This window comes from Dryas octopetala, chromosome 3 (genome assembly GCF_963921425.1).
Source record: "Dryas octopetala chromosome 3, drDryOcto1.1, whole genome shotgun sequence".
NCBI classification, from domain to species: domain Eukaryota; kingdom Viridiplantae; phylum Streptophyta; class Magnoliopsida; order Rosales; family Rosaceae; genus Dryas; species Dryas octopetala.
In genome coordinates this window covers 12,774,251-12,791,256 of record NC_141368.1, presented here as the reverse complement: position 1 = coordinate 12,791,256, position 17,006 = coordinate 12,774,251, and the positions used below count along the sequence as shown (strand labels likewise).

The window sequence follows — 17,006 nt, the reverse complement described above, 5'->3', positions numbered from 1 at the left end:
ATCACCTACCAAAAATAGTAAAATACTGTCATGGCATCCTCAATTATTAATGAATCCTTATAAGGTGAGAGTTTCATGACTGGCAACTCGAAGAGGTCAATCTCAATTTAGGATGGTGTATTATGTATACCAAAAAAGAATTTTGGATAGAGAAATCGAGATAAGTCTAAGAGAAAAAGTGCTAAGCTATATGTATGCATATATGAATAGGGAAGGTGAATCACCTAATTAAAGGTTAAGGGTGGGCATGCAACAAACCCATGTGACATGAAGGCACTATTGTGGTTCCAGTGCCTACAGGGCTATAGGATTCATTGTGAGAGTATATGACACCAGGATAGAAAGCAGCCATAATGTCCTAAGTAAAATATACCTTAGAGTGTGACCCACACAACTTTTCTTTAAGGGTAGCAAAATATTTGCTTCCTTTAGTGTGTATATATATATATATATATTTTTTTTTTTTGAAACCTAGTGTTTGATACTTTGATTTGCAGATTTTTGTCAATATTTGATCAACAAGACAAAAACTGAAGGCATGAAAAACAGTCCAGGCCCGGCCTGCCGCCTGCCCAGTCCAAGGCCCACTCCAGGCTCCATTTTTTTGTTTTTTTCTTTAAAGTTTTGCGTTTTTTTGTGTTTAAAAATGTTTATTTCCCAATAAAGTTTAATTTTGTTTATTATATAAATTAGAATTCCTTAAAAATATTTCTTAACAGAAAAAACATAAAAAATTATTTGGGCTTTCAACCCTAATCTATACTTACAAACTCAAAATGACCATACGGAGGATTTTCATCCTTAAAAGACAAAAAAATGTGCCGAGCGCTTGGTACTACACTGTATAGCACTATTTTGTAGTGTAGTTACACATGTATCATTTTAAGAAATTCTAAATTCTAAATTTAACCTTATAAATCTTTTAAAATATACTAAATTATGCATAAACAGTTAAACACACTCAAATAAGACCCAATAATAAAAAATACGTAGGAAATAGGGGAAATTTTTTTTTTTTTTTTGCACTGCAGTAACATTTGAAATTATTACTACATTACAGTACCAAGCGATAGGTGAATAATTCCGACCCAAAACTATTTTTCTAAAGTACAAACCCGCATCCGTCAATGTATTTTTAAGGGCTTTTGATAAAATATATATATATGGGAGGTGATTTTCACACTCTTCTTTTCTCCATTTGCACTCCTTCTTATTTTTTTAAATGTCTGTATATATTTTTATTATTTATTTTCCAAGTATACCCTTTGGCTTTTAATTATAGAATGTCACCGGCCTATACAACATTAAATCCTACATATTTATTTTTTTAAAACTGTCATAATAATATATCTATTGTTATAACTCTCTTTTAAAAAGGAAGAAAAACTTATGTAATTCTATACACTTCTGTCCGTCTTCATGATATAGTACATCTCTTTTTTCTTATTAAACTGTCATTTAACATTCAATTTTTCAAAAATCAAATATGCTACAAATAAGTAGTGGTTGCTTGGCATGAGGACATTTTTCTTGGCAGTGTCAAAAGACTCAAAAATGAGGGAGTGGACTAATTGAAAATCCCAATTAATTTCATAACACAAAACCCACCATCAAAAGAAGAAGATATATAAATCATGACCCTCATGAAGAAAACGAAAAAAAATATGACAGGCTAAATATTTTTCTAATGAAGTATAAAATGATGATTGAAAGCACGTAAAAGACTGGTTCACAAAAGAAAAAAAAAATGGCATAGAAGGCAAATAGATGCAATCTGAAGAAGATACAGCGAGGGTGATATAAAATTACTTATTTTTATTTTTTTAATAAATATAAGATAATTTAGGAAAAAATAATCATTATTGAAAGTAATTAAAATAAAAATCCAACAGCCATAAAGGGTAAATTTGGAAAAATATATAATAAAAATATACAAAATACATTAAAAAAGGAGATGAAGTGCAAACAGAAAAAAAAAGAGTGCGAAAATCGTCTTCCCATATATATATATAACGCTCACTTTATTAGGGACTTTTCAATAGTTTTCGAGAGATGGCTTATGTTACTTTTTTTTTTTTGGCCAACGATGGCTTATGTTACTTAAGAAAAGCCATTCTCTCAATGCTACAAGCTCAGCTTAGGCGTCTGGGCCGTTTGGCTTGTTTGTTTCTATTTGGGCCTTTGTGCCTTCTCTTAATGAAGTTTCCACATGACAAAAAAAAGAAAAAAGAATTGCATGCATAATAATATAATATTATAGTAAGATTTAGGTTCAAGTACAAATACATCTACCAACAATAAGGAGTATTTCAAGTTAGTTACGAACAAAAAAATAATTTAAATTCATATATTAACTAACGAAAACTTACTGAACCAATTCATCAATTTTTTGAAAGTTGTATTTTGTATAAGGTGTCTCTCATTTAGACTTATTCTACTACAACGCAGATGGAGCATGCAGTTTCGTTCGCGCAAAGATCCTCTTTGATGGACGAAGACCCCTCCCCCCAGGCTTCAATCTTCCACGAGACGACGGCCGCTCAGAATCGTGGGTTGAATTCTGCTTTGAGAATTTGGCTAAACTCTGTTTTCGCTGTGGCAGAGTGGGGCACAGCAGTGGTTGTCCATTCCCAGTCACACAGCTACCACCTGGTGTAATGTATGGAGAATGGATGTCAGTCCCGGCCATTCGTCGGAAAACTACACACGAGAATCAACCATCGCGTGTGGCGGCTAGACGCCAGACTACCCGCCGACGACCTGGTGATAGATTTCAAATTTCAAATCCGTTTCCACAAAGCCCAACGGGTAGTCAAATGTCACGTGATTGTGAAAGTGACAGGACAAGCAAGGCTTTTGCTGGTGACTGCAGTACAGGCAGGCGCAGTTTGGACGGGTGTGGAAAGCCTGAAGACTCTGAGTTGTCGGATGTTGACTTACTTCATACTCAGGAACTCCTCAACACTCAACCCCTGCTATTGGACCTGTACCCCTACCAATCCCAACCTTGTCCCTCCTCCCTAGACAACCTACAACCTTTACAAAGTCAAACTGTTCTCACAAAACCCAAAACCCAATCCTTAACCAATGAGATGCTTCGATCACAACGAGGAGGCAGCAGCACAAATCCCACCCAAATCTCTCTCCTACCTTTAAACCAAAACACCCTAGTTTCTAAAAGCCAACAAAAGATTTCTCTAACCCCACACCTCCCTCCACCCTATAGTTATATTCATCTTCACTCTATTTTCCCAACCCCTATCAAGGGTGACCTGGTTGTAGCACCTGCTTTGCTTGAGGATTTGGCTTCCCTATCTTCTCTTTTCCGGGGCCCAATCACCAATACTGAGGTCTCTTCTACCTTTCACCCTTTAACCCCACCTCCCTCTCCTGGGATTGACCCTTCCTCTGGAGACTCTTCCTTAACCCCCCTCTCAAACTCTACCACCTCTCCCATTACCCAAACACTCAACTTCTCAATTAAAACACCAACAGCTATACCAAACCCCCTTACCCTTTCTAGCCCCACTCTTCCTTTCAACACAAGAAAATCTTCTTCAAAACGTCTTACCACCCCTCCAAAAAGCCCAAAACCAAAAAAACCCAAAAACCCCTTTACAGATGTTTTTAAGAGTACTAGTCTGAACCCATGTGGTAGTGGGCGGGGAAGGCGTGGACGAGGAAGACGAGGGGGAGGTACACCCCAACCCCGTTTTGAACTCAATGAGGAGGACCTTCTGGAAGTTCCTATCTGTTCAGTGCCACATGAAACTTTGGCATGCACTGACAATGCTCTTTCTACCTCAAATTTGTCAAAAGTGGACATGGAAGTCCAAGGCTGTGGTGGCTGGCCAGAATCAGCCACGGGGGCGCCATGATCTACCTCGCATGGAACTGTCGAGGTATCGGGCAATCCTCGACGGTTCATGCTCTCCGGGAGCTAATCCGGAAATATAGCTCGTCTATCCTATTCCTTTCGGAGACTTGGTCGAAAGGGGATAGGATGGAAGAACTGCGCAGAAGGTTTAACTATCAGTACTCTTGGTATGTGAACCCTGAGAATAGGGGTGGAGGTCTTGCTCTCTGGTGGAAGGATTCGATTACTGTCTCAATTGAAATGTCATCGAAACACAAAATTGACACCCTGGTCCAACAAAACGATGAGCAAGTCTGGAGAATGACGTGGATTTATGGCCCATGCAGAGAAAATGAGAAGCAGGTTTTCTGGGCAGATTTAGAGAATTTTGGAAATGGCTTTGAAGGCCCGTGGATATGTGCTGGAGACTTTAATGAAACTGTTGCCCCCATGAAAAAGAAGGTGGCAGAGATTGGGATTTCAACAAGAAAAGATTCTTAAGGGACTTTATGGAGTAGCAAAGCCTCTGCGATCTTGGATTTAAAGGACCCAAATTCACTTGGCGTCGATTTTGGCTGGAAGTGGGGCTCATCAAATGCCGCCTTGACCGAGCAGTAGTAAATATGGACTGGCTGAATTATTGGCCAGAGACATCTGTGTTCCATGGCCCTTTTTTTGGCTCGGATCACTTACCTATCATCATCCATACGGATCCTCCCCTTATGCGTCGCCCCAGACCTTTCAAATTCGAAGCCTACTGGGCAAAGGACGAGGATTGCAACTGCATTGTCAATAGAGGCTGGTCTAAACATGTTTTGGGGCCTCCTGGATGGCAGTGGATAAAGAAGCTGGAGTCATGCAAAGCTGAGCTGATTACTTGGAGCAGAAAGAAATTTGGCAACAATAGGAAAGGGATTGAGAAGTGTCTTCTTGAGCTAGAGAACATACAAGATTCCCTGTCTAATTGGGATCGCGTCCAAAAACTCCAGAAGAAAGTGGAAGTTCTATGGGATCGTGAAGAGTTGTATTGGAAGCAACGATCTCGCCTCAACTGGCTCAAGGAGGGAGACCAGAACTCAAAATTCTTCCACCTTACGACCCTCATGAGGCGACAAAAAAACAGAATTTTAAAAATTCAATCAAATGAAGGTGGCTGGGTGCAGGGAGAAAACAATATAAGAAAGGAGTTTGAGCTCTTCTTCAAGGATTTATTCTCCTCTACAGGACCAAGGGATTTTGGCTGTGCTCTTGGGTATGTTCAACCGGTGGTCACTTTGGAAATGAACCAAGATCTTCTTAGGCCTTTCAGCATTGATGAAGTCAAAGAGACTTAATTGGTACCGCAGCTTTGGATTTTTTAAATGGGGGTCCACTTGTGGAAGAAATGAACAAGACAAATATCGTGCTGGTGCCCAAGATCCCAGACCCGGACTCCTTGACCCACTTTAGGCCAATTAGCCTATGTAATTTTTCTTATAAGATTTTGGCTAAGGTTCTCACAAATCGGCTCAAGATCATCCTACCACTGATTATCTCTTAAAATCAAAGCGCATTTGTTTTAGATCATCAAATCCAGGATAATATTCTTATTGCGCATGAAGCTTATCATCATTTAAAGCTCAAGAAATCTGGTGGGGTTTTTGAAATGGGCTTAAAGCTAGATATGAACAAAGCCTATGATAGGGTGGAATGAGACTTCCTTGAGGCAGTAATGCTTAAGATGGGTTTTGATCCTAAATGGGCCTGCCTCGTGATGAATTGCGTGAAATCTGTGACTTTGGTTGTTAATATTAATGGAAAGAAGGGTAACTTCTTTAAGCCGTCGCGGGGTATAAGACAGGGTGATCCTCTTTCACCATACCTTTTCCTTTTTGTTATGGATGCTCTTTCATCTATGCTTAATCAGGAGATGGTGAATAGAAGACTGGATGGCATTGTTCTTGGTCAAAGTGGGCCAGCCTTATCACACCTATTCTTTGCGGATGACTCACTCTTATTTCTCCAAGCTACTCCTCCAAATTGTCGTAGACTTCGGCAAATTATTGATGTTTTTTGTCATGCCTCAGGCCAACTCGTTAATTTTCAGAAATCTAATCTCTTTTTTTCCCCTAATACACCCTTAGAGCTAAAGCGGGAGGTGTGCTCAATTCTCTCTGTTGAGGAGGCAGCGGATCTAGGCAATTATTTGGGCCTCCCTACCTTATGGGGTCGTTCGAAAAAAGTGCTCTGGGGTTTGTAAAAGAAAGAGTTAAGGCAAAAATTACAGGGTGGAAGCATAAAACGCTGAATAGTGCTAGGCGAGAGGTCCTAATTAAGGCAGTGGCCTATGCTATTCCAAACTTTCCCATGCACTGCTTCCGGTTTCCAAAAGGTCTTTGTGTCGAAATTGACTCCCTTATTTGCAAATTCTGGTGGGGTCAGTCAAATGATAATAGGAAAATCCATTGGAAGTCCTGGCCCTCTATGTGTGACCCTAAGGAGATGGGAGGTCTTGGCTTCAAATCCTTATTGGACTTCAATGATGCTCTCTTAGCAAAGCAATGCTGGAGACTTATCCAAAGCCCTGACTCTCTGTGCGCAAGAATCATGAAAAGCATCTACTACCCAAGAGGGGAGCTTCTCACCGCTAAGAAAGGGTCTAAAGCCTCTTGGGCTTGGAGCAGCTTACTCATAGGCAGGGACTTATTGGCTGAAGAGACTATCTGGCAGGTAGGAAATGGCAAAGACATCAACATTTGGGAGGATAAATGGATTCCAAATTTGGAAGGAGGAAGAATTCGAAGGGCGGAGGATGCCTCTCTGCCTGAGAAAGTGGAGTCTTTAATTGACTGGTCAGAGCGAAATTGGAACCTCTCCCCCTTTCAGGACTTCTTTAATGTTCATACAAGACAAGCAATTGCTAAGATCCCTCTGGGCCCTGAAGACCTAAACGACAGACTCATCTGGCCAACCAACACTAATGGAATCTACTCTGTCAAATCGGGGTACTCTCTAGCCCACTCCCTTTCTTCAAGATCTATTCCGAGAGGCATCGGTACTTCCTATCAGATTGAGTCTTCAACATGGCGGAAGGTTTGGTCCATTAAGGTGCTCCCTAAGATCAAAATGTTCCTTTGGAAGTGTTTGAGCAATGCCCTCCCAGTTTTCAACAACCTGTTCAGGCGCAGAGTTTTGCATTCTCCCATGTGCAGTGTTTGTAATGAAGCCCCAGAAACAATAGAGCATTTGTTATTTTTATGCCCCTGGGCCAGGGGAGCTTGGTTCTGCAGCAGCTTTACGTACAAAATTCAATGTAATGAAATTACAAATATTGCCCAGTGGTTTGCTACTCTAACTTTCCCTGCAGGTACTACAAAGGATGATGAAGAGTGGCTCCTTACTAGAATGGCTTTCCTCTGTTGGCATATTTGGAAAGGCAGAAATAAGTTTGTGTATGAGACTGTGACTCCGTCACCGTTCTCCACTGCTCAAGTCGCCGAAGCTGCTGCTATGGAATTTAGAGAAGCCTCTTCGTCCGTAGCCAGAGACACCCAAGCCCCACTTAGGCCCTCAACGCCCCCCTGCAGGTCTACTGACCCGAGTGCGGCTCAACATCTTAGACCCAAATGGAGTCCCCCTGCACTAGGCACTATTAAAATCAACTTTGATGGTGCTTGGGACCCTGCCACCTCTTGCGCTGGGATTGGGGTTATAGCCCGTGACTACCGAGGCCTACTTCTTGATGGTATTGCTAAAGCAAATTACGCCTCTTCGGCCTTGGAAGCTGAAGCTTCAGCTGCTTTGGAAGCCAATCTCCTCGCCCAAAAAAACAACTACAAAGAAGTCATTTTTGAGTCAGATTGTAAGAATCTCATTAATTGTATTTCTGGAAAAATTGAGAGGGTAAGATGGACTCTGTATCCAATCCTAGCCGCTATTCGTCGCTCGAAGACTTACTTCACCTCGGCAGTTTGGACTTGGTCCCCCAAGATAACCAACTTGGCAGCAGATTGCATTGCCGCCCTAGCTCGCAGGAGGATGTGCCCAGATAATTGGGTCGATCGACCCCCATCCTCCCTCGTCTTTGTTCTATCCCGCGACGGTCTACCATGTCCTCCGACAGAGATGTAACTGGAGTTTCTTGATTTGGTCGACCTGTGCCCTCGCAGCGTCTCCCCTTTTCCAAATCTTGGAACTCTTTTTTGGCTTTTGCGTTAGTCTGTTTCAGCCAGCTGGTTTTGCTGCTGGTTTTTTATCTTGTTTGCATTTTATGGCCCCTTGTTTTCCTCTGTTATGTTTGTTGTTCCTCCTTTGCCCGTGCTGGGCTTTATGAAGTTCCTATTTGCCCAAAAAAAAAAAGACTTATTCTACTACAATTATCTCTCAATGACCCTAACTTTTAAGAGGGAAGGACATGTGGCCCTTCGATCTTGTAAGGTTGTTCAAAATAACTTTCACCCAATTTAATTATCACCTACCAAAAATAGTAAAATACTGTCATGGTACCCTCAATTATTAATGAATCCTTATTAGGTGAGAGTTTCATGACTGGCAACTCGAAGAGGTCAATCTCAATTTAGGATGGTGTATTATGTATACCAAAAAAGAATTTTGGATAGAGAAATCGAGATAAGCCTAAGAGAAAAAGTGCTAAGCTATATGTATGCATATATGAATAGGGAAGGTGAATCACCTAATTAAAGGTTAAGGGTGGGCATGCAAAAAACCCATGTGACATGAAGGTACTATTGTGGTTCCAGTGCCTATAGGATTCATTGTGAGAGTATATGACACCAGGATAGAAAGCAGCCATAATGTCCTAAGTAAAATATACCTTAGAGTGTGACCCACACAACTTTTCTTTAAGAGTAGCAAAATATTTGCTTCCTCATAAAAATTGTAAGTTTGTAACAGATACTATAATTTCTAGCAAAATTTTGTCCCCCTAATTAAACTAGATTTTGCAACTATATATGTTGTTCACTCTTTATTCTAAGTTTGTTTTGCCATGTTCTGAATTTCATGTTTGGGGTTGAGAAATGGCCACTTTGGCTCTCTTCTTTGCTAAACAATGATTTGATCTGTTCTTAATGAATTCATTAATTTCCTATGAAAAAAATTAAACATATATGATATTATCTCATCAAAAAAGGCATGATTAATTTAACATTCAGTCCTCTTCTTTCTTTCTTACCTTGGCCAATATATACTGGCCGGCTTAATTCCTTCTATGAAACTACACTCCTAGCTATCACTATTACCCTGCAATGGGTTTGAAGCTGGGATGAGTGCTTCACTGATATGTTGATCCTCTAAATTGTCAAATACTTGCTTGGTTGGCTTAGGTTTCCAGTATATTGCATAGAGAATCAGCTGAGCAGTTCCAAGGAAAAATCCAGTCCCATTTGGAATCTGCAAATGGTTGACCTAATTGTTAATAACAATATTGTGGCATTAATCATGTCAAAATTGTTAATAAAGACACAAATACTAAAGTCAATAATAAATGGATTTATAGAATATATGATGTTTTGGTAGCTAGGAATTAATACTTACTCCAACAAACAAGTCTTTTGCAAGAATGGAATACACTGTCCAAACTCCTCCATTTAAGAAAAGGATGAATGAGAGAAGGAAAGGCATGTACTCCACATTCTTTAATCTCACTACTGTTTTCTACACATTACAAATTTTAGCCTATATTAATAGGCATCTTTACTTGAAAAAAGCACACATTATATATAATAACAATAAAAAACAATTAAAAGTCTTAAAAGTACTCTTACCATAGCTGAAAGAGGGGAAGCATATGCAATCAAGCTGAACACCACACACAATATTCCTGCAACATCAATCCTCTTATCTCCATGTAGCAGAAACTGAGTAAGCAAAATTGCTGCTGCTGGAAACATCACATCAAGAACTACAACAAGTATGGCAGTTCTAGCCTAAGATCATATATGACCATCAATGTAATAGTAACTTATACAAATCTCAGATATATGTAAGTTTTCCTAATTGGACTAATCCTATATGGAATAGGAAACAACAATTCAGTATTCTTGTAGTCCAAGTTAAGGGCCACATTAGATCAATATCAGTTGTCCTAGTCTAGTTCTGATTCAAGTTTGACAAGGACTAAGAGTCTGCCAGGTAGGGTGATTGAATCCTATATGAACATAAATAAGGACTTCTATTCTACAGCTATGTATATGTTGTAATCGAGTAGTTCCTTTATGGGAGGACTTTTGATTACAGCAGTGCATATAAATAGGACCAAGTCCCTGCTTTCACTGATACGATTTGCATTAAGAACTCAGTCCCATATTGAGTAAGCTATTAAGGAAATCAAGTGAAAGGAGAAGACTTGGCATCCAGGAGAAGGCTTGACATCCAGGAGTAGGCTTGACATCCATGGCTGCGAGTATGTTTCTTTTCTATTCCTTACTGGTTGTTAGTCTGCAGTAATTAATCAGCTTGTATTTCATTATGTCTGTGAATTTAGTTTAACATGTGGTATCAGAGCCACCTCACACACGTTTTGAAATCTTTCCATGTCATTACTGATTGACTGACTTCCATGATTATAATGTATTAATCCTCTGCTATGTATTATATTGTTGTTGTTCTTCATATTCATATTGATAAGACTCTTATAGCATACTGCAAACTATATGCAAGTTTTAATTAATTTTTGATTCTGGGATTCCGCTGCTGCTGTTTTAATTAATTACTTGTATGAATGGTTAGTTTGAATGCATGAGATTCTTGTTTCATACTACATATCAACTTTTGATATATTAAAGAACTTGTCATATGCTAATTTTTATTAGTTTTCTGCGTTCTTAGCATATTATCCTACCAGACCAGTATTTAACTATATACTGCAACATAATACTCGATCAAAGAATAATGTCTAGAAAATTTAGTATCTTGTATTACCAAAGTAATAATTTTATTCAAACTTTCTAGACAAAAGGGAATAGATCAAATTGTAATTCTTTCTTGATCATGTAAATGGTTCTCCCAAAGGAGGTTTAAACTTTACTTGAATTCTTGGATAGAATTAGCATATTACAGTCCAAGCAAACATATGATTTTCTTTATAAGTCTTTGCTACTGCCTAAAGGTGTTGAAAGAATTATAATGCTGGATATGTCTGTTGAAGCTGGTTATATGGTTTATTTTTCTTTGTGGTCTCTGCTCAAAGGTGAGATACAATGACAGATTTAAAGTTCAAAATATGGGACTCTTCTGCTTGTTTCATTTTTCAAAACATTAAAATTCAAGTTCATTTTTCTGCAGCATCTTTTAGCCTTGCTAGCATAGAACCACTCAATGGAACTAACTTTAAGAAGTGGAAACAAGACCTAGAGATTTATCTAGGCTTAGCTGAAATCGATTTAGCTCTAAGGGAGGATTGCCCTGTGATAGCTGATGACAGTACACCAGAACTGAAGTCTAAGTATGAGAAATGGCAGAAGTGCAATAGGCTCTCTTTGTTGATAATGAAGAGGGCCATGAGTGAGACCATTAGAGGGGGAATTCTAGAGTCTGAGATTGCTAAAGACTTCATGCAATCCATCACTGAAAAATTTATGGAATCTGAAAAGGCAGAGACTGGAAGCCTTTTGCATATGTTCACCAACATGAAGTTTGATGGCACTGGAAGTGTAAGGGAATTCATTTTGAAGATGGTTGATGTGGCTGCAAGACTGACAAGCTTAGACATGCCAATTTCTGATGGCTATTTGGTGTGGACTGCACTGAATGCTTTACCTCCTAAGTATGGTCAGATTCAACACACTTATAATACTCAAAGGGATAAGTGGACTGTGAATGAGTTGATTGGCTACTGTGTTTTGGAAGAAGAAAGGCTGAAAAAGGAGAGTGATCATACTGTAAATCTTATGGTAAAAGCAAACCCGAAAAGGAATTTTGACAAGAATGCTAAGCAAGGATTTAAGAAGGATCAAAATTCTCATCATACTGCCAAAGCCTCCACCTCTAACAATCCTACACCACCCAACCTTAAGGTCAACCAAAGCAATATTTTCAAATGTTATTTTTGCAATAAGGAGGGTCATATGAAGAAGGACTGCTATAGGTACAAGAAATGGAAAACTAAAAGAGGTAAAACTGTCTTTACAATGCTAGAATCAAATTTAGTTAACTTACCTGTGTTTTCTTGGTGGTTAGACACTGCCTCACCTGTGCACATTGCCAATTCTATGCAGGGGCTGGAAAGAAAGAGGAGTCCAAGTAAGGAAGAAGCAAAGCTCTGCGTTGGCAATGGAGCACCAGTAGAAGTTCAAGCCATAGGAACTATTAGGCTTAGGTTGGATTTAGGTTTCATTTTGGAATTAGACAATGTTTTGGTTGTGCCTTCTATAAGAAGGAATTTGATTTCCCTTTCAAAGTTGATTAAGTGTGGAATGACATCTAGTATTGACATTAATAAATTCTCCTTGTTTGATAATTCTATTTATGTTGGATGTGCCATACTTGTGGATGATTATTGGCAATTACAGTGTACCTACTTAACTGAAACTTTTTTAGTTGAGAGTAATGTGGGGACTAAAAGAACCAAATTTAATGTTAAATCATCCATGTTATGGCATAAAAGACTAGGTCACATTTCACAAGAGAGATTGCTTAAACTAGCTAAAGACAACCTGCTACCAGACCTTGATTTTACTGATTTTCAAACTTGTGTAGCTTGTATCAAGGGAAAAATGACTAACTCCAAAAAGAAGGGTTCAACCCGAAGTGGACAACTCTTAGAAATTATACATACTGATATTTATGGCCCTTTCCCCATTAAAACCATATGTGGAAACAACTATTTTATCACCTTTATAGATGACTACTCTAGGTACTGCTACATAAATCTCCTTTCAAAAAAATCAAAGGCTCTTGAAACCTTCAAAATCTTTAAAACTGAGGTGGAAAACCAATTAGGAAAAACCATTAAGGTTGTGAGGTCAGATCGTGGAGGAGAGTACTATGGCAAGTATGATGAGAAGGGTCAACACAAGGGTCCATTTGCACTGTTTCTTGAATCCTGTGGCATTATTGCTCAATACACGACTCCAGGAACACCCGAACAGAATGGTGTTGCTGAGAGAAAGAATAGAACACTGCTGAATATGGTGAGAAGCATGATGAGTACTTGCACTTTGCCTAATTTTTTATGGGGGGAAGCATTGAAGACTGCTAACTACATTTGCAATCGAGTGCCTAGCAAGTCTGTTCCTAAGACACCTTATGAACTTTGGACTAACAGGAAGCCTAGCTTATCACACTTACTCATTTGGGGCTGCAATGCAGAGGCCAAAGTCTATAATCCTCAAATAGGCAAACTAGATCCAAAGACTGTCAGTGGCTATTTCATTGGTTTTCCAGAACACTCAAAAGGCTACAAATTCTACTGCCCTTATTATCATACTAGAATCTTAGAAACCAATAAAGCCAAGTTTATTGAGGATGGTGAACCACGGAAAAGTGAGGATTATAATGGTTCTTTCCTTGAAGAATTGGTAGAAGAAGTTGTAGAAGAACCTATAAATGTAACTAGTTTAGTGGCAGATCCCTTATCCATTTCAGATCAGCCATTACCTTTCCAGGTTCAGGATGAAAATCTTGATTTTGATGTGATACACAACCAGGATCATCAAGAACTCCATCTTGACAATGCTCAAGCTGGTCCAGCAGGTGAAGAAATACCAAGAAGACAGTCACAAAGACAAAGAAGACCTGCAATATTTGAGGATTATGTGGTTTATTTGTAGGAAATAAACTACAATGTTGGAGAAAATGAGAATGATCCTTTAACTTATAAGGAGGCTGTCAGTAGTGCAAATGCAGCCAGTTGGCTGGCTGCCATGGAGTCTGAAATTCAGTCAATGAGCAACAATTCTGTTTGGGAACTTACTGATCTACCTCAAGGTTCGAAGCCTATAGGCTGCAAATGGGTATTTAAGACTAAGAGGGGGCAGATGGGAAAGTGGAAAGGCATAAGGCTCGGCTAGTGGCAAAGGGGTTTACACAGAGGTTTGGTACTGACTATAATGAGACATTCTCACCAGTCTCTACTAAGGACTCATTTAGAATCATCATGGCTTTAGTAGCTCACTTCGATTTGGAATTACATCAAATGGATGTAAAAACTGCCTTCTTAAATGGCAATTTACAGGAAGACATCTACATGACACAACCTGAGGGTTTTGTATCTCAAGGCCATGAAAATCAAGTCTGCAAACTTCAAAAGTCCATTTATGGACTGAAGCAAGCCTCTAGACAATGGTATCTTAAATTTGATATTGTCATAACATCTTTTGGATTTGCAGAAAATAAGCTTGATGAATGTATTTATCTTAAGGTGTGTGGGAGCAGATTTATTTTTCTGGTTTTGTATGTTGATGATATATTGTTGGCAAGTAGTGATATGAACCTACTTCTAGAAACCAAGGATTTCTTATCAAAGAAATTCGAGATGAAGGACTTAGGTGAAGCTGGTTTTGTGCTTGGTATTGAGATTAAAAGAGATAGAGAAAAGGGCCTTTTAGGTTTGTCACAGAGGAATTACATCGACAGAGTACTTAAGAGGTTTTCTATGGAAAATTGCAAGCCTGGAGAAGCACCAATGCAGAAGGGAGACTTGTTTCATAAGGGACAATGTCCTAGAACTAGTTTGGAAAAGGAACAGATGCATGACAAGCCTTATGCTTCATTGGTGGGCAGCTTGATGTATGCAATGGTGTGTACTAGACCAGACTTGGGTTATGCAGTGGGAATATTAGGTAGGTATCAGACCAATCCTGGTTTGGCACACTGGATTGCAGGAAAGAAGGTGTTAAGATACCTGCAGAAGACTAAAAATTATATGCTGATTTATAAGAGAACAAGTGAACTTGAAATGATTGGCTACTCAGATTCTGATTTTGCTAGAAGTAAAGAAGAAGGGAAATCGACTTCAGGTTACTTGTTCATGCTGGCTGGTGCAGCAGTGGCATGGAGAAGTGGAAAACAAACACTAACAACCACTTCAACCATGCAGGCTGAATTTGTGGCACTCTATGAAGCAGGGACACAGGCTGTATGGTTGAGAAATTTTATCCTAGCAACTCAAGTAGTGGATTCTGCAGCAAATCCAATGACACTTTACTGTGATAATGAAGCTGCAGTTTTCTTTGCTAAGAATAATAGAAGATCAACCAAGTCAAGGCACATTGACCCCAAGTACTTTTGGCTGAGAGATAAGGTTAGAGAGGAAGAGATTAATGTGGCTAATATCGATACACACAACATGTTGGCTGATTCCTTTACTAAAGCTATGCCTATAAGTATTTTTAAAGAACATGTTGTAAGAATGGGGGTCTTAGAGTCTTTTGATGCAGTAGACTAGTGGGAGTTTTGTCTTATTTTGTTTCAAGTTTGTCTTTGGTTGATTCGAGTTGTGAACTCATCAGGTTGTTGACAATTGCAGAAATGATGTATAGTGCACTTCCAGTTATTGCATCATTTATCAACTTACTGTTTTCCATCTTTTTTAATTCTGTCATTTCGAGAAGCTTAATTATATTGAGTTTTCAGTTTCAATTTGTGTTGATCAATTTAATTAATTGACAGATAAGGAATGTGTTTTCTTTTGAATGCATAAGCTTTATTAAAGCATTTAGTTAGATTCTGTTTTGAATCGTTAAAGAGGACTGTTGTGCTTATAGTTTTTGAATCATCTTAAGGTCAGCACATTGTGTTATGTTCTTACAGATGACTAGTGGAATTATTCAATATGCATTGGTAGTCATGGGATGCTTGCCTTTTCTGTACTGCAAGATTTTTCTATGGTTCCATGTGTTTTGATAATTACTCGAGTCATGTTGCAGATTTGATCTAGTGTGAGCTTATGTGATCACTAAGGAAGGCTTAGACTGCTTGCATAATGTTCTTGTTGTTCATCAATGATTAGTCCAAGTGGGAGAATGTAAGTTTTCCTAATTGGACTAATCCTATATGGAATAGGAAACAACAATTCAGTATTCTTGTAGTCCAAGTTAAGGGCCACATTAGATCAATATCAGTTGTCCTAGTCTAGTTCTGATTCAAGTTTGACAAGGACTAAGAGTCTGCCAGGTAGGGTGATTGAATCCTATATGAACATAAATAAGGACTTCTATTCTACAGCTATGTATATGTTGTAATCGAGTAGTTCCTTTATGGGAGGACTTTTGATTACAGCAGTGCATATAAATAGGACCAAGTCCCTGCTTTCACTGATACGATTTGCATTAAGAACTCAGTCCCATATTGAGTAAGCTATTAAGGAAATCAAGTGAAAGGAGAAAACTTGGCATCCAGGAGAAGGCTTGACATCCAGGAGTAGGCTTGACATCCATGGCTGCGAGTATGTTTCTTTTCTATTCCTTACTGGTTGTTAGTCTGCAGTAATTAATCAGCTTGTATTTCATTATGTCTGTAAATTTAGTTTAACAATATATACTAAAAAATCAAAACAATATTATGGAGATGAATTAATCAACTTACTTACCTTCATTCTTGGTGGTGCAAAGAGTAGAAATATGGTGAGAAAAACGATCTCAACAGCAGCACCAAAAACATTTACAGTGGCCACCAGCACACTGTCAGGCTTAATAAATCCATAGTAAACCCAGAAGTAGGCATTCAATAATTTGCTAACATATGGTATACTCTCAAATTCCTCTGTTGATCTTCGCTTCACAATCCGCACAAACACATTTCTAGAAACAATTCAAGATGAATTAAGTCAAATCTGCTCCAAAACTAACAAAATCGATATGAACTAAATTAGTAACTTGTAAATTAATGATGATCGAGCTTTACGCAGGAGAGAGGTAGACTAATCCTGACATAAGGTTACCTGAAAACAGATATATGCAGATTAAGATCATATACAACTTTTCATATCAATTCAGAGGAATTCAAAAACAAAAATGAGAGATGGGTTATTAGTACTTTCTATATTACCTAGCAACCCAAAAACAAAACATAAAACCCATCCTCCAAAACACCAAAATCTTTCATCCTCAAATTTACATCTCAACTTTAGTTCTTTTTTTTTTTTTGGTATTGTCTGCATCTCAACTTTATTTAGTGTGGTCAAAAAGTATGGTTTCTGATGGGATAATAT

At 38.6% G+C, this 17,006-nt stretch overlaps 2 protein-coding genes and 1 pseudogene across 2 annotated transcripts; 2 read left to right on the top strand and 1 right to left on the bottom strand.

The window, feature by feature from the left end:
• Positions 1-4,479: 4,479 nt before the first annotated feature.
• LOC147291032 (uncharacterized) lies at positions 4,480-5,190 on the top strand. The gene has a single exon (XM_086235862.1). It carries the CDS (start codon positions 4,480-4,482, stop codon positions 5,188-5,190), a length of 711 nt encoding a protein of 236 aa, XP_086091988.1.
• A 3,764-nt stretch (positions 5,191-8,954) lies between these two features.
• Positions 8,955-16,852, bottom strand: LOC147291030 (bidirectional sugar transporter SWEET17-like). The gene is made up of 6 exons (XM_086236336.1): positions 16,844-16,852; positions 16,700-16,736; positions 16,386-16,596; positions 9,622-9,783; positions 9,392-9,511; positions 8,955-9,247 (listed from the first exon to the last, which is right to left on the bottom strand). Exons 2-6 carry the CDS (start codon positions 16,726-16,728, stop codon positions 9,080-9,082), a joined length of 690 nt encoding a protein of 229 aa, XP_086092462.1. The 5' UTR covers positions 16,729-16,736; positions 16,844-16,852; the 3' UTR covers positions 8,955-9,079.
• Positions 14,544-15,242, top strand: LOC147291031 (secreted RxLR effector protein 161 pseudogene; annotated as a pseudogene).
• Positions 16,853-17,006: the final 154 nt, after the last annotated feature.

Coding starts and splice junctions, on each gene's coding strand:
- LOC147291032 (XM_086235862.1), top strand. CDS start 4,480: ATGGACTGGCTGAATTATTGGCCAGAGACATCTGTGTTCCATGGCCCT.
- LOC147291030 (XM_086236336.1), bottom strand. CDS start 16,728: ATGTCAGGATTAGTCTACCTCTCTCCTGC. Junction 9,784..16,385: donor TTGCACCACCAAGAATGAAG/GTAAGTAAGTTG, acceptor ATATGATCTTAG/GCTAGAACTGCCATACTTGT. Junction 9,248..9,391: donor CAAAAGACTTGTTTGTTGGA/GTAAGTATTAAT, acceptor AACCATTTGCAG/ATTCCAAATGGGACTGGATT.